We start from the raw sequence: 23116 nt of genomic DNA, 5'->3' as shown, positions 1-23116 counted from the left end.
CAAGGCTTCAACTCTTGTGATGATGCCCCAAGGGCCGTTCACATTGCATTACACTGTTAGAATTCATAAAAATGCTACTGGCCGACTGCACTGTAAAATCCTTTGAGTGAACACTTTTTAGTTAACTTAATATCTTAACTTAATTGTAAAAATCTAGTAATCTGTACTATTCGCATACTATGCCTTTTTTTAAACTTAGAAGACCCAAGTTAAGGTTAATTGATTGGTTTGAGTGCCCTTTTGTGAAGCAAAACACGTTTAAGAAAACATCACATAAGCTCACTGATTTTCCTATAATGTTTTTGTTTGAAGTCACCATTATGGGGATCAGTGTTACCTTTAGTTGGGCACTTTGAATTTCATTTATATTATTGTAATTCCTTCTATTGATGCAATTATGCAACAAGAAATCAGTTATTTGGTTTCAAAGGAAGAGAATTCAACATTTAAACCAACAATGGTAACAATTACATTTTATTTAAAGTAAATTATCAAGTACTCTGTTTTAGTTAGAACTCTTGTGGAAGTGAACTAAACTAACTAATCATTTGTCAGCACAACATACTATTCCTATTTCACGTAGTTTCTTTTAAGGCAATCGGTTATTATGCTTTTTTTTTTTAAGTCTAACTAATTGTGATTTTACAGTGTGGCGATTGACACGGTTTCATATACTCGTCAATGCAATTTTTACCCACGTTTGGTGCTTTGTGAGTGGTAACTTTAGGCCCTGCGCTGACTATTCCAGCTGAAGAAAACATCCGCTGGTAAAAGAGAAGAATTTCATTGCATCAACTCCATGGTGTTGAGCCAAAAATACAGACTAAAGCCCAGCAAACAAGCAGTCAAAAGCATGTCCAAGCACTAATTAAAGGTCTGAAGTGTGAGGCGGCTGGTAATCCGGCTCACTTGTGTGCATCAGCGTCAAACACTGCTTAAAATCTGGACTTTGCAAAGGGTGTCCAAACTGCATGTACACTTTTTTCACAGCGATGTCATGGAAGAACCATTTTTGGTTCCTATTCAGTGATCAGTTCTTAAAAGAGCCATGTTTTTATAGTGTTCAGAACATCTGAATAATATCCACAATAAATAATCTTTTGTGGGATGGAAGTTTCTTCATGTAACCACCAATGCCATTAAAGAACCTTTATTTTTAAGAGTGAAATTGCAATGTATATTTATAGGCAAAGCACATATATTTTGTCATAGTTATATTCCAAAAAAAAACTGCAGCATTTTGAGCTCCCACAAATAAAATATTGGTTTAAAATGTCTGTTAATTGAGGTAATTGTCTGCAAAAATATTTGATTGATAAATTGCACATCATGCCACACATGATTATTACTTTAAAACCCATTTAAAACCGAGTTTTATTTTGATGCATGCTCCCATTGTGATAAAATCACAATGTATATCTAATAAAAATGAAAACAACGTAATTATTTTGATTTTAAAGGCTCATTACTGTGCAATTATGATACATTAAAGAATCTAATTGAGTTGAAATATCAAAATCCTTCAGTTTTCGGCAGAACTCGAGCTGCTTTGATTCTCACATGTGTGGATTTCCTCCAGATATCTCCTCTCTGACTGTGACATCACACTGTGGCAGAGATGCACAAGCCACAGAACATCAGATGCCACTTTCATGTTTCACCAGTGTTCAACAAAACCTCCTGGAAACATGTTTATTTGGCCTGTTCAAGCTAGTTTTCCCTCTGCATGCTATTTGTTCAGTCTTTAGATAGCTACTCATAAAAACAACACGGGTTATAAACCCAGCTACAAAAACGTGAGATTAGAGTTTAAAAGAGTGAAAAAACATATACCGTAATCTAACAAACCACATAATATGTGTAATGTCATAATACATTTAGAAATCACATATCGTGATGCTAAAAACAAATTCTGCACATGGAAAGTAAAATTTATAAATTAATTCTGTCAAAGCAAATTTATCCAGGTCTAACAATATGTAATAGACATATTGGTGAACTGTATGACACCATATATATACATATATATATATATATACATATATATATATATATATATATATATATATATATATATATATATATATATATATATATATATATATATATATATATATATATATATATACATATATATATACATACATATACATATATATATATATATACATATATATATATATATATATATATATATATATATATATATATATATATATATATGCGCTGTCAAATCGGTTAATAAATATAAAAGTTTTAAATGTATTAATAGAAAAAAAGTAATACATGTGTATTATGTATATATACACACACACACACACACACACACACACACACACACACACACACACACACACACACACACACACACACACACACACACATTATATAAACAAACTTTTATGATAGATTAATTCATGATAAATTAAATTTATTTCCTCAATAAACCCGTCTCCTGATGGAGGTTTGGTTCTCTTTGGCTTTGGCTTGCTCAGTTGGAGACACTAAATATTCAACTATATTACTGAACAGCTCATTTCAATTATCATAAAGTCATAATTAAGAGATAAAATTTTGAAAATATGATTTTAAATGTCCTCATTATTAGATAAAGTCAAAAATATGATTTTAAAAGTCATAATAGTGAGATAAAAAGTCGAAAATACGACATGCTAAGTCATAATTATAAGATAAAATGTTGAAAATATGATTTTAAATGTCCTCATTATTAGATAAAAAGTCAAAAATGATTTTAAAAGTCACAATAGTGAAATAAACAGTCGAAAATATGACATGTTAAGTCATAATTATAAGATAAAATGTTGATCTCTACAACTACAACAAAGGTGTGCAGACGTTGACAGTGAGAGAAAGGGAAGGACTATAGCGCTCTCTGGTGGACATTTGGTAAATTGCATCAATCGGATGTTGAATTATACATAGCTGCATTAAAGGGGCTATATGCGTTTTTCTGAAATTTAAACTCGCGACTGACACTTGTGGCCAAAAAACAGAACTGCTCTCATTTTCTGCTCGCTCTCGCAGCGGTGGTGACGTCACATCCGCAGACAGCGCGGGAAAAGACGACCCGCCAGAAAATAGGAAAAATAGGAGACAGGCTTATAGGTGCACCCACTGTGAGCGGACAAGGTGTCAGTATGCTCATCAGGAGATGTTTGAGTCATAAATGGTAAAATAAAAAGGCTATTGTTACGTTTATTTTGGGGAAAAAGTTGCATATAGCCCCTTTAATTACCAGCTAGTACCCTTTCAATAACCATTCACAGTGCATGCACCTCATATTTATGGTGTTATATGCACAATAAAAGGCACTGTAAGTATGCGCTCCATAAGTTCGGACATTTGTAAACCACTGAACATCTAACAACTGACCATCTGATAAACAAATGTGTATTCAGTCACTAAAGGAATAGTTGAGCCAATAATGAAAATACTGTCATTTACTCACCCTCGAGTTGATCCAAACCTGTATGACTCTCTATTTTTCTGTGAAGCTTAAAAGAGGATTCCTTGCATCTTTTCATATGATTTTTCAATGTTTTGCTGCTTCAGCATGTGTCCGTCCACGATGCTGAGTCAGAAAGACAGTTGTCAATCATTTTACATTCACAGACGCCTTTATGCATTCACACAAAATTGGTACTCATGAAAAAACACTTCAATGTACCACGTGCAATAGTCGGCAGTATAGCTAATAAATCACCAGGATTTTATTGCAACAGAAAACACAACCAAAACAATAACAAAAAAAAGATAATAAGTTTTTGCTTTGCTTTAACTCATCAGAATAAGCAATTTTCAACTTTTTATACAAGTTGTACAAGATTCAACTTATTTTTTATGTCTTCTTTGGTTTAATGTAATTTAAGTTGAAATGACAAACCAAGTTGATTGTACTTAAACATTTAAGGCGGCAACTTATTTTACAGAGTTGTTTCAATTCAGTGAAATTCTCACAGTAATTAAATTAAAATATTGGTGAAAGTGCAATAAAGGTTTTGCATTGCTTTTTAAACTATTTGCAGTGAACATTTATTAGATCGCATGTGTGGATCTCAATGCGCTCAGTTGTCGACATCTGCTGTCAGGAGCTTCACGAGCACCACCATCATCATCCTCCTCCTCATCCTCCCCACCCCTCAACCTCTCCCTGCGGGAACGACAATATCCAGCGCCTAACATTCCCAATTCGGAATTGCAAAACCTCGCCAAAGGAGCCAATTTGATCGGCGTAAACCACATTCGTTCTTAAATGGCGTCAGAAACGCGTCTCGCTCGCGCGTTCTGGTGCAGGAGGTATGGCGGCTAATCAGACGCTCGTCGGCTTTTCAATGCATGGGCTTATTTGTATTGTGACACGGCCATTTAAGCATATCCAACACATACTGCAGATCTTTGTCATGCATCAATTGCCTAACCATTGCAAACGGGCGTAAGCGATGAAATTCGATTTCAAAATGCATGCCGGAACGGACTGATTTGAAGGCGCCGGGTGCATTGGTGTGCGTTTGTGATTACTGGATGCTGAACAGTGTGGGGAGAGTTCGAGGTGGTCATTGTTCCAGCCATGTCTCCTCCAGCATCCGCTGCGACAGCCAGCGAGAGCAGCACCACCACTGTGTTCGAGGACGACACGGACGCAACGAGAGAGGAGGTACTCGAACTGACGCGGTTTTCATTTTGCAGTCATGACGATGCGTGAACTAAACATCCCGCTAGAACACACGAGCATCGGTGTGCACAACATGGAAGCATGCATGTGGACAATAGACATCACTGCAGTGAGAATGCATGAGCAGAGATGGGCTTTATCAAATGTGACCCTGCACCACAAAACCAGTCATAAGGGATTTTTGCTGAAATAAAAGCTGAATACATAAGCTTTCCATCGATGTATGGTTTGTTATTACAGGACAATATTTGGCTACAGATACAACCATTTGAAAATCTGGAATCTGAGGGTGCAAAAAAATCGAAATATTGAGAAAATCGGCTTTAAAGTTGTCCAAATGAAGTCCTTAGCAATGCATTTTACTACTAATAATAGGCCTACATTTTCATGGAACATGATCTTAATATCCTAATGATTTTTGGCATAAAAGAAAAATTGGTAACACTTTACAACACGGGTGACTAATATGCATTAATTCATGCTTAACTAATGCACAGATACTGATGAGTTAATGTATGACTCACGAAGAACTATACCATTTATTAATAATTAATGCATCAGCAACTAATGAACATTCTATATGATTCATAGATTAAGTTATATATTAATTGCTATTAATTAAATATGACATGTATTAATTCCCTAATAACATATTATATTAAAGGTGCACTATGTAACTTCCGTCCGCTAGAGGTCGCCTGTTCAAAACAAAGGCGTAGTCATTAGTTAAGCATGAATTAATGCATATTAGTCACCCGTGTTGTAAAGTTTTACTGAAAAATTGATCATTTTGACCCATACAATGTATTGTTGGCTATTCCCATAAATATACCCGTGAGACTTATGACTGGTTTTGTGCTCCAGGGTCACAAATAATAAATGGCCGAACAGTCTTTGTTATTTTAAGCAAAAGTAAAATCCACATGACAAATGACACCCAGTATGATATAAAGACGTAAACAATATTTATTGATCACATATTCAACCATTGATAGTGATATATTTGGCCATGGCAGGTGCAGACTAAACCAGCCTATGATGGTTTGCTGATTGGTCAGCTGCTCTCCTGGCCTGAAAAGCTCACAAATATGCACAAAAAAGAGCAAACACCAGGTTGGGAGATCAGCAAACCAGCTTAGGCTTTTTCAACAAGTTTACATCGAGTTCAAAATCTCCAAACAGCTTTGTTTTAGAGAATTTTGAAGTAAATATTGTAGTAAACAATGTTTAAATTAAGTGTTCGTCCAACAGTCCAATATCCGATGAGGGCGCTGTTACTGGTAATATACAGTACCGGTCATAAGTTTGGACACGTTACTATTTTTGAAAGAAGTCTTATGCTCATCAAGCCTGCATTTATTTGATCAAAAATACAGAAAAAAACTGTAAAATTGGGAAATATTATTACAATTTAAAATAACGGTTTTCGATATTAATATACTTTAAAATGTAATTTATTCCTGCGGTCAACGCTGAATTTTCATCGACCATTACTCCAGTCTTCAGTGTCACATGATCCTTCAGAAATCATCTAATATGATTTATTATCAATGTTTGAGACAGTTTTGCTGCTTAATATTTTTTTATAACCTGATACTTTTTCAGTATTCTTTGTTTGTTTGTATTCCTTTATTGTCCACCGAGATGGAAATTTGTCTTAGGCTCACCAACACATACAATAATTAAGCAATATTGAGAAAGACAGAAGTAAAACACAGACAGATTGACAATACATAAATATAAAAGTACAATTCATGATACATCCATTTGGTTTATCAGTCACTTGCGGAGTTGAGAATTTAGACATCTTGAACACATTTTTGTTTGCTACACTGTAATTTATTTTTGTAAAGTTACCTGGTTGCCTTAAAATTGTATTAAAAAGAGTTAATACAATGAACATTTGAGAATCGACCTCACCTTTTATTCAAATATTATTAAAAGATTTTGTAAGCATATTGCATAATTGTGTTTTATTTGTAATAATGCAGTGAAACATGCCAAATTATGCTATTTTCATGATTTATCACAACATTTTATTATTTATTTATGTTGTTCAGATACAATAATATTTTGAGTTTCTATTTATTAAACCAATTTCCTTCATTGTATGAACTCAAATTTTTAATTTCAATGAACTCAAATTTTTAAGGCAATCAGTTTACTCTCTTTTTTAAGTTAAACCAACAATATTTTTTTACAGTGTAGAGGGGTTCTATACCGCCTTCCTGATTTCAAGGGCTCAAATTGACTAAAGAGAGGGTGAGAGCTGCCTGCAATGATACCTCTCACCGCCTTCTTTGCCCTTTCGACATAAAGTTGTGTTAAGGGATTCTGTGGCCAAACAACTATTTTACTTGCCATGGACACAATTCTATTAAAGGATTAGTTCACCTCAAAATGAACATTTCCTGATCATTTACTCACCCCAGTAATCCATCCACGATGCCCATGTCTTTCTTTCTTCAGTGGTAAAGAAATTACCTTTTTTAATGAAAACATTTCAGGATTTTTCTCCACACAATGGACTTCAGTTGGAACCAATATGTTGAAGGTCCACATCAATGCAGTCTCAAAGGGCTTTGAAGGGCTTCAAATGGTACTGCACGATCCCAGCTGAGGAATAGGGTCTTATCTAGCGAAATGATCGGCCATTTTCTAAAAAACAATTCAAATGTATATATTTTTGAACCACAATTGATCGTCTTGTGTTGGTCTGCAACGAGCAAGGCATTACGTAACATACGTTGAAAAGGTCACGCAGAGTTGTTTAAAAGTGTGGAGAAGGAGGATCGTTCAAATGTTATTGTATGTTGAATGACATATTTATTATCTAATTTATCAATGCTTTATGTGTTTTGTTAAAGAGCACCTATCATGGAATTTTGAAATTTACCTTTCATGTAGTGTATAACATAGATCTAAGTGAACAAAAACATCCTGAAAAGTTTGAAATATGACAGTGCACCGTATATATAGTTATTTTCTTTCAAAAGTAAGAGTCGACTCTGAGTCATTTTTAAGAATCGCTAGAAGACCGAAGCTTTTTCTCTGACTAGATGACGTCAACTTGTCAAGTTATTTGAATACGATACGCCCACTTATTGCGCTCCAAGACGCCAGTGAAAACTAGAAAACATCATGGCGACGAGACGCTGTGTTCTGAAGTGCGACTCAAAAGCAAACTTTTTTCATCTGCCCAAGGATGAGCATTTGAAGACTGAGTGGCTTGAAGACAAACCATACATCGTCGCGATTGTGTTTTTATTAGTCTTCAAATGTCTCTATTTGCATGTTTCGCGATCTCAGGAAGCTTTTATTATGGACTTCTATTATGGCACATGGTATCTTCTTCGTCTGTCTGTACCACATATGGACTACATGTGCACAGAGCGCCCTCCGGCTGCCAGGATGAATTGAAAACAACACATAAGAGACATCTGCGCATTTTGAGGAAGTATTGAATAAAAAATACTCCTCTGTTTAGAAATTTGACACAGACATATGAGAATCTATCAATATGTCTCCTCATCTGCACACTTTTGAACTAAAAGCCCTGAGGGATGTTGATTTGAATAGAGGAGTTTTTTTATGAATGAGATCAGCTGAGGCTCATATTACAATCAAACGGTACCGACGCAGTTTTCATATTCATAACTCCTGACACATATTAACAAATTACTGTCACTTTGACTTTGATGGGCGTTCCGTTTCCGAAAATATCTGCACAGACTATACCAATCACAACTGACTGGGTCATCGGACCAATCACCGCAGATTAGCGTCACGTAAAGGCAGGGTTTTGAAAAGTGAATCACTAAAGGAATCATTTGAGAATCGCTGTCAAAACAGGTAAAAATAAATGCATATTATAAGAAAACTAAAGTCTTTTTTGTCATTGCATGCATGCAAAACTGTTGTTGGGGACTTCTAAAACAATATTTGGAACATTTTAAATGCCATGATAGGTGCTCTTTAAAAAAGCGTTTGTATTAGTCTTCGAACTTTCGCTTTCTAAACAATGGGGCGGTACTTCCGCCCACGTTCGGCGTGACCTTTTCAACGTACATTACGTAATGCCTGGCTCGTTGCACACCAGCACAAGACGATCAATTGTGGTTCAAAAGATTTACATTTTTTTTTAGAAAATGACCATAGACTTCAAACACTCTCTACGATGGATTTATACACCAGTTCTAAAATATGCTGACTAACCACAAGGCCACTGAGTTTTCTAAGAAGAAATAGTCGCTGTGAGCATCTTTTGAAGATGTATTCTGAATTTTCAACAAAGCTCACCTGTGAGTCCAGAATTGAGCCCAGATATTTAAAAATCTCTACAATTTCAACTTGTTGACCCTCAAGTGAAATTGGCTGGATCATCATGTCTCGTTTTGTAAACATAAGTAAATATTTTGTCTTAGCGAAAATCATTTCTAATTGGCTAGCATGACACCAAGTGTCCATGGCCTAAATGTGAGCCAGTTAAGCAGCATTAAGTATAGGGTTTGTTTTATCTAGCAGGCCAACTAAGGCCATGTCATCAGCGTATTTAAAGGGATAGTTCACCCAAAAATGAAAATTAGCCCATGATTTACTCACCCTCAAGTCATCCTAGGTGTATATGACATTCTTCTTTCAGACGAATAAAATTAGGAGTTATATTAAAAAAGTCCAGGCTAATCCAAGCATTATAATGGCAGTAATCGTTGCTCTGTTTTTAAAATCCATAAAATGCATCTGTCCGTCAAATAACTGCTCCACGCAGCTCCGGGGTGTTAATAAAGGCCTTCTGAAGCGAATCGATGCGTTTGTGTAAGAAAAATATCCATATTTAAAACTTTATCAAGTAAACTGTCGGCCAATATAACTCAGATTTTATTTGTCTGAAAGAAGAATGTCATATACACCTAGGATGACTTGAGGGTGAGTAAATCATGGGCCAATTTTCATTTTTGGGTGAACGATCCCTTTAAATAGTAAAAAATTGTCCTCCTTAAAGGGTTAGTTCACCTAAAATAATGCCATTCCTCACCCTCATGCCGTTCCCCACCCGTAAGACGTGAAGATATAAAATGAAGATATTTGTGTTGAAATCTGAAGGCTCAGTGAGGCCAATGACATTTCCTCTCTCAAGATCCATTAATGTACTAAAAACATATTTAAAGGACTTTATATAGTGATAACCGATTTCAAAACACTGCTTCATGAAGCTTCGGAGTGTATTGAATCAGTGTATCGAATCAGTGTATTGAATCAGTGGCTCGGAGCGCCAAAGTCACGTGACGTGATTTCAGCAGTTTGACACATGATCCGAATCATGATTCGATACACTGATTCAATACACTTCGAAGCTTCATGAAGCAGTGTTTTGAAATCGGTTATCACTATATAAAGTCCTTATTTAGTTTTTTTTGGCACACCAAAAATATTCTCGTGGCTTTATAATATTAATATTGAACAACTGTACTCACATGGACTGATTTAAATATGTTTTTAGTACATTTGGGATCTTGAGAGAGGAAATGTCATTGCTGGCTATGCAGGCCTCACTGAGCCGTCAGATTTCAACACAAAAATCTTCATTTGTGTTCTGAAGATGAACGGAGGTCTTACGGATGTGGAACGGCATGAGGGTGAGGAATAAATGGCATTATTTTTATTTTTGGGTGAACTAACCTTTTAATCTTGAATTCGTTAGTAAAAAATGAATAAAAAGTGAATACAAAGTGTACTGAAGACTGGAGTAATGGCTGATGAAAATTCAGCTTTGAATCACAGAAATACATTTTATTTTTAAAGATGTTAATAAAAAAAAAATAAATAAAAAAAAAATATATATATATATAATATATATATTTTTTTTATATATATATATACACACACACACACACACACACACACACACAATTGTACAAAAGTAAGTGTAGGCTATATAAAAGGAAAGAAAAATGAGCAAATGTTTGAGCAATTTCTTTTAGGGGATTTAAAAAAAATATTTTAATAAATATTGTTTAAAATAATTGTTCACTTAACAAAAATTTTGTATAAAAAAAGATTAAATGATACACCAAAGACATAAAATGTACTGCTCACAAAACAAACAAAAAACGCTTTAGTCCATTACAGGTTATTTTCAATATTTGTTAATCAAGCATGCATCATATTACATGCATTTACAATGTGTGAAAATTATCTCTGCCATCTCTTTATAATTAAACTTAGATTACAAAAAGTACAGAAGTATACACACACACACACACACACACACACACAAAAATTTAATGTGGATAAAAATGCTTTAGTCCATTACATGTTATCTTCAATATTTGTTAATCTGGCATGCATCACATTACATGCATTTACAATGTGTGAAAATTATCTCTGCCATCTCTTTATAATTAAACTTAGATTACAAAAAGTACAGAAGTATACACACACACACACACACACACACACACACACACACACACACACACACACACACACACACACACACACACACACACACACACACACACACACACACACACACACACACACACACACACACACACACACAAAAATTTAATGTGGATAAAAATGCTTTAGTCCATTACATGTTATCTTCAATATTTGTTAATCTGGCATGCATCACATTACATGCATTTACAATGTGTGAAAATTATCTCTGCCATCTCTTTATAATTAAACAAATATATTGTGTATGCATTTATTAGTGCTTACCTTGGTAAGATAATGTGCTGCATGAATATCAACTAATAAGGTTGTGCATATTCACATCTTGCTTTCAAACATGCACGACATGTCATTTGCACAATTCACTGTACTCCCCGTTTCCATGCCCTTATTAACTCATCTCCATTGTTCTCTTTTGTGGTTGACGAGCAGCAGAGGCCTTTGAAACAGTCACTGAGAAAGTCCATGTGCAGAGAGGTGTTCTGGAAATGCCTGCTGCTCTCCATGCTCATGTACGGCTGCATGGGAGCCATGGTGTGGTGCCACGTCACCAAGGTCACCCGGTTGACCTTTGACAGTGCCTACAAAGGGAAGTCCATGATGTATCATGACAGTCCCTGCTCAGACGGCTACATCTACATCCCACTGGCCTTCCTCATCATGCTTTATGTCGTTTACCTGGTGGAGTGCTGGCACTGCCATGCAAAAAATGAGCTTCAGTACAAGGTGCAGGTGGAGGGGATTTACGAAAGGGTCCAGCGGATGCAGCAGGCCAAGCCTTGCATCTGGTGGAAGGCCATCAGCTACCACTATGTGCGGCGGACGCGCCAAGTTACACGCTACCGCAACGGAGACGCGTACACCACCACGCAGGTGTATCACGAGAGGGTGAACACCCATGTAGCCGAGGCAGAGTTGGACTATGGCCACTGTGGAGTCAAGGACGTCTCCAAGCAGCTAGTTGGTCTGGAAAAGTCAGCCATCACCAAACTGAGGTTCACCAAGTGCTTTAGCTTCGCCAACGTGGAGTCCGAAAACTCCTACTTGACCCAACGGGCGAGGTTCTTCACCGACAACGAAGGACTGGACGATTACATGGAGGCTCGAGAGGGGATGCACCTGAAAAACGTAGACTTCAAAGAGTACATGATTGCCTTCTCCAACCCAGACCACCATCCCTGGTACGTCTCCAACTACGTCTTCTGGACGGCGGCCTTTCTTACCTTATCCTGGCCGTTACGGGTGCTGATGGAGTACCGCACGGCGTACGTCCATTACCGTGTGGAAAAGCTCTTTGGTGCAGACTACATACCTGTGACGCCCTGCGACGAGAGACCTTACTGTAGACGCATCCCGAGGGTCAACACCATCGACAGCACCGAACTGGAGTGGCACATTCGCTCCAACCAGCAACTGGTGCCCAGCTACTCCGAGGCGGGTCTGATGGACTTGGCACAACGCCCAGGAGGCGTCAGGCAGAACTGCGAACGCTGCCACCGCGCCATCAGCAGCTCCTCCGTATTTTCCCGCAGCGCCCTCAGCATCTGCAACGGCAGTCCTCGCATCCCCTTCAGCGGGAGTCGCTTCTCCTTGGGAAGACTGTACGGTTCTCGGCGAAGCTGCTTCTGGAGAAGCGGGAGTGGCAGTCTGGACGAACCCGAGAGCCCCAGCGAGAACACGCGATGCCTGTCCGGACGGATCAACGCTGATGAGGAAGACCCGCCGCCCTACCAGGATGCGCTGTACTTCCCGGTGCTCATCGTCCACTGTAGTGAGAGCTGCCCCAATCACCGCTCCTTCCATAGGAACGGCTCATGTGTGGAGACGTCATTATGATGGACCTAAACCACTGAAAGAAGTAGAACTTCATGAGAATATTCGACATGTCCTGTAACTCAGGAATCATTTATTGGAATATTTATTGGCCCACAACACTGTATGCTTACGACGGACGGAACAATTCTGAAACAACTCCAATAATACACATTTATAGCAATAATGTAAAAGTGTTGGAGTTCTTGGTACAAGTAATAATTTTCATTAACTTGCAGTCTAGGAGAGCAAAAACGGGCTGTTTTTGTTTGTATGTTCTCGACTGCTATAACGAACAAATCGCCACATCTACAAAGCAAAAACCTGGTCCTTTTTCTACAAGTACGACCAACTTTTCACCTTTATGGACCTTCTTAAATGTTGCACTTGAAGTCGAATCATCTGTAAAAGAATGTTACTTTGTTTCTCTCACATAGTGGATTCCATTGGACCATGAAATGTATGGTTTACATTCATATGAACACTCCTTCAGGGCTCGACATTAACGCTTGTCCGCGACAAGTGGATTCTTTTGAAGGGGCATGTGAAAGAGACAAGTTTCCTGATTAAAACGTCAATAAGGAAAAATAACTAGGGGATCACCAAAACGCGAGAATGACTCTGATTTAGTGTAAGTGGTGATTGATAGTGAATAATAATACAATATATAATGTACTGACAGTAACAAGGTTGTGCTGTTGAGGTTCTTGCAGCCTCATGAGGAGAAATGGAAACAAATGAGCGCCGCTCACACAAAGAAACTCAGTTTACATACTCCGAAATGTGGGGGTTATATATTTATAACATATGATACAGTTAAGCAACATCACACGACCAAGAATGCTGTTTTCCTGAATACAATCACGATTAAAAATGTGATTTCATATGACTGTTCAATGAACAAGTAGTTCAAATCAAGTTGCTTACATTTTAGATGCAATATTGACTGTTTTTTATCTATTTCAGCAGCGAAAATAGCTCACAGAAGAACCACAGCAACACACAGCCGTATTTCATTACTGAATGGTTCAGCGTTACGAACGAATCGGTTGAGTCAAAGATTAATTGACTCATTCATAAACAACTGCCTCATTACTGAACGAATCAGCCGTTTGAACGAATCGTTTGAATAAATGACTCACTCATTAAAACGGTCACCTGCCGCCACCTGCTGGTGGTTTAGTTTCATGTTTTAAAGAGCACCTATTATGGCATTTAAAATGTTCCAAATATTGTTTTAGAAGTCCCCAACAACAGTTTTGCATGCATGCAATGACAAAAAAGACTTTAGTTTTCTTATAATATGCATTTATTTTTACCTGTTTTGACAGCGATTCTCAAATGATTCCTTTAGTGATTCACTTTTCAAAACCCCGCCTTTACGTGACGCTGATCTGCGGTGATTGGTCCGATGACCCAGTCAGTTGTGATTGGTATAGTCTGTGCAGATATTTTCGGAAACGGAACGCCCATCAAAGTCAAAGTGACAGTAATTTGTTAATATGTGTCAGGAGTTATGAATATGAAAACTGCGTCGGTACCGTTTGATTGTAATATGAGCCTCAGCTGATCTCATTCACAAAAAACTCCTCTATTCTCCTCACGAAGAATCGCGACAAATCAACATCCCTCAGGGCTTTTAGTTCAAAAGTGTGCAGATGAGGAGAAATATTGATAGATTCTCATATGTCTGTGTCAAATTTCTAAACAGAGGAGTATTTTTTATTCAATACTTCCTCAAAATGTGCAGATGTCTCTTATGTGTTGTTTTCAATTCATCCTGGCAGCCGGAGGGCGCTCTGTGCACATGTAGTCCATATGTGGTACAGACAGACGAAGAAGATACCATGTGCCATAATAGAAGTCCATAATAAAAGCTTCCCGAGATCGCGAATCATGCAAATAGAGACATTTGAAGACTAATAAAAACACAATCGCGACGATGTATGGTTTGTCTTCAAGCCACTTACTCTTCAAATGCTCATCCTTGGGCAGATGAAAAAAGTTTGCTTTTGAGTCGCACTTCAGAACACAGCGTCTCGTCGCCATGATGTTTTCTAGTTTTCACTGGCGTCTTGGAGCGCAATAAGTGGGCGTATCGTATTCAAATAACTTGACAAGTTGACGTCATCTAGTCAGAGAAAAAGCTTTGGTCTTCTAACGATTCTTAAAAATGACTCAGAGTCGACTCTTACTTTTGAAAGAAAATAACTATATATACGGTGCACTGTCATATTTCAAACTTTTCAGGATGTTTTTGTTCACTTAGATCTATGTTATACACTACATGAAAGGTAAATTTCAAAATTCCATGATAGGTGCTCTTTAAAGTATCATTCTTTCCAACATTACTTAAGCCAAAAGTATACTATGTTCTTTTACGCATAGCCTACGTGAGCTAGAGGTCTGCACTGGCTTTGTACTGAAGCCCGAACCCGGCCCGTACCAAAGATCATTTAACACGACCGTTTCAAAAAAGGGGAGGAGCTGCTAACAGCTTGAGCTGTTTAGGGGAAATTACGGCAACACATTGAATAATGCTGCATGTTTCAAGGCACTTCAGTAGGGCCTTTAAGGTTTTATATAATGTAAATGAATGAATCCACCCCCCCTCACAGTCGTCATGAAGGGCAAAATTTGCCGTGCAGACCAAAACCACAATTTGTCCCAGACTGTAAACATGTGTTCTTCTGCTGTAAAGTTGGGGATTTTAACATCGAGCTCAATGAGATTCTGCTCCTTCTGGAGTCTGTCTCTAGTGGCCAGTCCATGAACTGCAGTTTAAGTCACTTCCGTATTGGCTTCAAGAGAAACTGCGGGAGGTTGCTGCTTGGTCAAAACACAGCAAATAGGCAAATCACACTAGCTTAGAAATCTAGACACACCCTAGAGGCAGCAAATGTAATTTGCAGCCAGGGCATCTAGCAACTCTCCGTTGGCTTGCGAGCTGGAACCAAACTCTGGTCAGGCCAATCACATCGTGTATAGAGTCGGTGGGCGGGCTTAACATAATGACGGCAGAGTTGCGGCAGTTCCGTGTGCTCCTCGTAAACAAAGAAGCTGGCGAACAGCGGTCTTTCCAATCGGCTTTGGCCGCGCCTCTGGAAGACTTGGAGTTCAGCTCTTCTTTGAGAAAAGAACAAAGAACGGCACTGAAGTCATTCTTAAGAAAGGAAGATGTGTTCTGAGTTTTGCCGACCGGATACAGCGAAAGTTTAATCTATCAACTAGCTCCGCTTCACCTTCTTCGCTGCTCTGGTCGGTTGTAGCGCTATCCTTTTGAGTGCAGAGGGAATTTGAAAGACAAAGGTTTTTCCCGCCCCTCAGATTGAGCCCTGCCAATGGTGAGTTCTCAGACCCAACATATTGATGTGGGTCTGGCTTATCTGGCTAAAAGCACACGGCACGCAAAATGTATATATAGGCCATTTAGTTTTTCTTAGTTACAAAACCGAACCGGACCCGAAACCGAGGCTGTTCATTAAACATTAGCCCGAACCCGACCCAAAACCTGCAAGTTTTCCGGGACCTCCTCAGACGAATGCACAGCCTTGCAAAGTATACTTCAGTTGACTCGTACGCATACACAGGCACAATTTTGAGCAATTTCTCGCCATGAGTTACAACCCATGTAAATACTGCCAAACAAATTAAATGTGCATATGCAACCCGTTACAAAAATCTGGTGGTACTCTTCTGATGACAAAATTCGGGTCACGCACACTATACTGACCCTCGTGTAAGCATAAAAAGTCAAGTAGCCTATACTTTGGGCTTTATTTGTATATATTAAAATGAAATATTTAAAACAATCTCATAACATTGTTTAATGCAGTTGTAATTTTCCAATGTAAATAATCTGATCGGCAACAGCCCTATAGTCTCTTATTATTGTAATTGAATTTATTAAACAAATGTAAGAATTTAAAATGAAAGATGAAGCATATATTTAAAAAGATTAGGGTGAAACATACCCTTTATAAAGGTTAAAATATCATAAATAATAAGCCAATTTTTTACTCGGACAAGCACATGAAAAGGCTTAATGTCGAGCCCTGGCCTTATGTATACGAGAAAAATATCATGGGTTATTTGTACTTTTACTGTGATTTAACTGCATCAGGCAGAACAATATACACACAGTAAGGTTATGAACTGTTATGGCGATGTTCGCAACACCGCGTATCTCAAACCATGTGACACATTTCAGGCTATGCAACTATTAACCTCTGGTATGTTACGCCTTTAAAACGTATACAATTTACAATGGAATGTATGACTGTTGAAGCTTTTCATTACATCGCTTGTATGCAGTGTACAAACTATCCAACAAGGACTGAATTATTCACTGTCAGAAAAAAAGGTACAGTGCTGTCACTGGGGCGGTACCCTAAGGTACAAAACAAAAAAGGTACTAATATGTACCTTTAAGGTATTAATATGTACCTTTTAAGGTACTAATACGCACTCTTAAAGTACTGATATGTACCTTTTAGGGGTGAGTAAGGGACAAAGATGTACCTTTTCACTTTTGTACCTTAGGGTACCGCCCCAGTGACAGCACTGTACCTTTTTTTCTGAGAGTGTTCAGTGAAGGCAGACATGAACAGGCTTGACTATTAGTGAATGTTTTAGGGGTTTAATAGATGACTACTTGGCTGGAAATTGCAGTGGATCAGAGCAAACGCAACAGATCAAGAAAACGTAGTATAAGAGAGGAGAAATACATTTGTTTATGCAGCTGTACGTCATTTGATTATCAATACTGACTGAGTATAATATTATTATCTCAACTCTTTTGCATTAACTATTACAAAGGTGCAGCTTCATGAAAGCGCCATCCATCAACGCGGTTTTAAAGTACTGACCATCAGAAATGGCCTAGAGATTTCCAAAGACATTTTTTATCTCTTTCATGCAGTCAATCCAGATATAGCCTGCATATCTCTGATCTGTTACCTGTTGCAAAAGCATTTATCAGTGTTGCATCCTGTATCACTTTTATACTGCCTATCTGTAATGTACTCCATATCACAAAAAACTCAAAACGTCATTGCTATGCTGCCTTCATGTAGCAGACATTAAACATGAACATTGTTGTGTTAAACGGACATAAACTCACTGAATAAACTGCTTGTGGATACATAGTAAACACTGTGTGTAAAATAAATGTGACTTGCAGGAAAAGAAACAAAGACAAAGTACAAAACAAAAACTTTATCTACACTTAGTTAGGTCATTCCTGTTCAGTTTTTGTTGTAATTTAAGGAAGTATTTCTAAGACTAAGGGCCCTATTTTAATGATCTGAGCACATGGCCTGAAACTCACGGCGTAGCTGCTTTTAGCCGTGTCTGAATCCATTTTTGCTAGTTTAACGACGGAAAAAAGCGGTCTGTGAACCAGGTGCATGGTCCAAAAGGGTTGTCCCTCGTCTCCTAATGAGTCATGAGTGTGTTTTGGGCGTAACGTGCAATAAACCAATCAGAGTCTCATCTCCCTTTCCCTTTAAAAGCTATTGCGCTCACGCCATGACGGATTCGCTATTTACATGGAGGAAAGACTGAACGCTTCTCCAGAGAGGAATCCTTTTATTTTTAACATTTAAAATGTGTGTGTGTGTAATGAGCAGTGTACACACGTTGTGCACCCCCTATAGGCTCATATTACTAACACACCTTTAAATAACACAAAAATACTGTGCTATGGACTTTAGAGCAGGTTTGTGTTGGTCAATGGTCAGTCGTTTTCAGTTCCTCAAAATAAAAACACGCCAACAATGCTCCTGGTTTTCAGACCAAACGCCCATGGGTGAACAGATGCGCCAGTGCATTTGCTATTTAAACAGCGTGAAGCTGGACGTGAAAATGATCTGCGTCTGGCTGAAACTAGCAAAAAACACTTGCGTTGCGTCTGGCTATAAGCATTGAGTCGGGTGTATGATAGGGACTGAAGAGTTTTGCAGACCGTCATAAATATGCTCTGGTTTATTATTTACAAAATGTCATGAAAATTGCCAGATGTTCATAAACAGCTAAATGTCCTTGTGTACTATTGTTTGACATTTACACACAGGGTTCGTACAGATATTGTAAAATGAAATTCCAGGACTTTCAAGGACTTTTCAAGCACTACTTTTTGGAGTTTTCAAGGACTACAATCAGAGATCTCACTTAAACAATATCTTTATTATTTTAAAGAAAAAATGGTACAAATAAAGTGCAGCACAATGACTGGTTACTTTCAAGGAACACTCCACTTTTTTATTTTTATAAATAGGCTCATTTTCCGTCTCCCCTAGAGTTAAACAGTTGAGTTTTACCGTTTTCGAATCCATTCAGTCGATCTCCGGGTCTGGCGGTAGCACTTTTAGCGTAGCTTAGCATAGATCATTGAATCTGATTAGACCGTTAGCATCTTGCTCAAAAATTACCAAAGAGTTTCGATATTTTCCGAAAGTTATGAGTTTCGCAATGATATTACACAGCGCCTGAAAATAGTTCCCAGCGCTCTCTCTGTGTAAGCAGGTTGTCACGTTGTTTATGTTGATGGAAGTTCTGTGTAATATCATTGCGCCGCTTCACTCATGGTACGGCTCAAAGTTTCTTGATTATTACACAGGAATGAGAGTATAGTTCCTAGCCATATCAGTCAAGAAAATCACAACTTTTCATTTTCCGTCTTAGTACACAATGTAACTACAGAAGAGTCAAGTTTTAATTAGGAAAAATATTGAAAGTCTTTGGTCATTTTTGAGCGAGACGCTAACGGTCTAATCAGATTCAATGATCTATGCTAAAAGTGCTACCGCCAGACCCGGATATCGGCTGAATGGATTCGAAAACGGTAAAACTCAACTGTTTAACTCTAGGGGAGTTAAATGATGTTTTTGTATTCTGTGGGCCATGAAACGTGAAAATGACCAAAAATGCTGCCGGTGACTGGCAGATTTCATGTTTACATTCACTTATTACGGCTCTGTGGAATACTTGATTCTGATTGGTCAATCGCACATTCCAGCGGTATGTTATTCCCAGATAACACCTCCAAAGTGAATAACACACCGCTCATCTGGGTACTACGAGTTATCTTGACCGGTACTACTTATATGCTTAACGTGTCACTCCGCTGTCGTTGACTGTCTGGCGCCATCTTGTGACTGAAAAACACTTCACCACCACGGGTTACAATGGAAGACTTCAAGAGTTTTACAGCCGGAACTTTACTTAATAAAGTTTTAACTATGGATATTTTTCTTACACAAACGCATCGATTCGCTTCAGAAGGCCTTTATTAACACCCCAGAGCCGCGTGGAGCAGTTATTTGACGGATAGATGCATTTTTATGGACTTCAAAAACAGCTACAACTACTGTTATTATAAAGTTTGGATTAGCCTTTTTTTAATATAACTCCAATTTTATTCGTCTGAAAGAAGAATGTCATTCACCTAGGAAGACTTGAGGGTGAGTAAATCATGGGCTAATTTTCATTTTTGGGTGAACTAACCCTTTCAGCATTAATTTCAACATGTATGGTAAAAACAAATCTTTTCAGCAATAGATAAAGGCTAAAGCGCTAATAAAATATTTAAACGTATATTTCGTGTCTAATTTACTTGAGACAAGTAGCTGTGTAATAAGCGGGATAATGTACATTCAGGTTGTTATCGCAGAATAAACCCCTTCAGAGTGACGCAAGACCCGGCTGGATGTACATTATCACTTACTTAATACATAACGGACTATGTTTACGATGATAAGACAGGCAATTTGACAATTTTGTGCAAGTATGTCCGTGCAAGCTCAGTCAGAAAGATGTGAAAGAATATTCGCACGCTGTGAGACGCGAATATGTGTTGCTGCACTGCGCAAGTACCAAACTGAGAGACGCTGGCACTTTAGCGTGGCAAAATTATGCACAAATGATCAACTTCCGTGAATATGCAGCACTGGCCAGAGTGTCTTTCATGCGGACTTGGCCCTGGGCAGTCCGAAAATTGTCTTTCAATAACTCAAGCTCTTTTCAAGTACCTTTTCATAAATATGGACACAATAATATAATATAAATATATCAACACATAAAATCAAAAGTAAAACATCAAAGTTTGGGGAAATTTGACCCTGGACATAAAATGTATGAGACTGACTCAGCAAGAGAAAATACAACATATTTATGATGTCTTTCATGGTCAAATATTGGATTGCTCAATCTTTAGAACCTTAATGTACAAAAAAAAGATGTTTGGGCTGGTAACTGAAGGGTCGAAAGGGTCGTTCATGAACTACCACCACCAAGAAATGCCACTAAAAGGACTACCATGTTTTTGTACATGTGGCTTGGTATTCTTTAAAGGTGCACTATGCAAAATTTTTGCAGTAAAATATCCAAAAACCACTAGGCTAGTGTAATACATTTTGTTCAGTTGAGTACTTACAATATCCCAAATGTTTCCAACTATTTGTAAATCGTGAGAAATTGCTATTTTAACCAAGGAACCGAGACGTGTGAGGGAGTCGCCTGTCGATGACATCATATCTGCGTTCCCCTCGGTTTCTGGTTTTATTTTGCAGAAACGCTTTACTCTCACTGCAGTGTGAACAAGTGTCATAGCAGCCGCCGAGAGAACACACAGAGTAACGTCAGGACATCATCAACACACTCAGATGTGTCTAATATGATAAACAGAGCTGCGTTACCTCACACTCATGACCGGAAAAGAGGAAGTGGCGCCGGCGACTGTCATAATAAAAGTCCCGCTGCTCACGAGGCGTGTGTTGTGTTCATCTTATTAACAATCGCTCCAGCAGTTCCTCAGCTCCACAACACTCAGTCCTGCTCTGCTTCAGACTACAGTAACGTTAAAGGGTTAGTTCACCCGAAAATGAAAATTCTGTCATTAATGACTTCCCCTCATGTCGTTGGACACCTGTAAGACCTCCGTTCAAAGCCAAAGTCACGTGATTTCAGCTGTTTGGCCGTTTGACACGCGATCAGAATCATGATTCGCCCTCACTGATTCATAACGCTTCGAAGCTTTATGATGCCGTGTTTTGAAATCGGTCATCACTATATAATTCGTTATTTAGGGTTTTTTTTGCACACAAAAACTATTCTCGCCGCTTTATAAAGTGGGAATGATTTGCGCAAGCTAAGTGGCCGTTAAAAAAAAATTCTACCTTTTGTGTTCTTCGGTCAAAAACGACCCCCATAGGAAATGAATGGGAAATCTACAAAAACACTAAAATTCTGTGAAACAATCTACAAATCGGCCACAAAACTGAAAAAAGTAATCAAGAGTGTGATATTGACACATCCACTCACACTCACACGCACACTTATACACACACACACACACCTATGAACCACTGTGTCTGTAATACAGAGCAAAGTTTTTATAATGTGAAATCCATCCATTCAATAATGCATAAAAAGCTCACAAAAGTGAAGGGGTGACACTAAAACTTCAAGACTGAAATGCTCTCACACACAAACTGTGCACTTGGAAGCTCAGGATTGATCCGAAAAAAAAACATAAATCACAAAGTGTTATGTGCTATAATTAATATATATATATAAAAATATATATATATATATATATATTTTTTTTTTTTTATACAAATTCTGAATAAAAAAATGGGTAACAAAATGCATCCTTGCTTTCTCTTTCTAACGCAATGATTAGGTTTGACTGTATACATAATTATTATTATTATGATCATAATGCAAAAACTAACACTTTAAATCACTAAATAAAAAAATATATAAAACTTTATAATAAATAGTTTTTGAGATTGTTTAAATGTATATTCAAATCCATCTAAAAACAAAAAAAATCATTAAATGAGTCCAAAAGACATCCAGGGGATTCACAAGCCTCTCCATAGAGACCTTTAGTGGTTACACCCATGGTTGCATGTTGTCTTTTTTAATTCCAACAGATAAAAACAAATATTTTGAAGGCAAAGTCTCTATTTTAACCTGAAATATATTATGTTATTTTTATTATTTTCAATGGCAAAAATAGACCATAATTATTGCCTAAATATTAATAAGTACCATCAAATAATCTCAAAATACAAAAGAAAATAGAAAAAATATGATTGAAGAAATATAAATTGCATTGATTTTACTGGGGTGGAGGAAATAAATTTT

The 23116-nt window shown here is 37.7% G+C and overlaps 1 protein-coding gene across 2 annotated transcripts; it reads left to right on the top strand.

The window, feature by feature from the left end:
• Nucleotides 1-4169: 4169 nt before the first annotated feature.
• Nucleotides 4170-13568, top strand: tmem151bb (transmembrane protein 151Bb; the record flags this gene model as incomplete). Of its 2 annotated transcripts, none has more annotated exons than XM_079832814.1 (2): nucleotides 4170-4675; nucleotides 11585-13568. In XM_079832814.1, the coding sequence occupies 2 exons, from the start codon at nucleotides 4589-4591 to the stop codon at nucleotides 12986-12988; spliced, it is 1491 nt and encodes a 496-aa protein (XP_079688940.1). The 2 variants fall into 2 exon arrangements, with proteins under 2 accessions (XP_079688940.1, XP_079688939.1); XM_079832813.1 differs by having other exon boundaries at nucleotides 4589-4675; nucleotides 11582-12988.
• Nucleotides 13569-23116: the final 9548 nt, after the last annotated feature.

This window comes from Gobio gobio, assembly GCF_949357685.1.
Source record: "Gobio gobio genome assembly, chromosome: 13".
Lineage (NCBI taxonomy): Eukaryota > Metazoa > Chordata > Actinopteri > Cypriniformes > Gobionidae > Gobio > Gobio gobio.
This window is presented reverse-complemented; position numbering and strand designations above follow the sequence as displayed.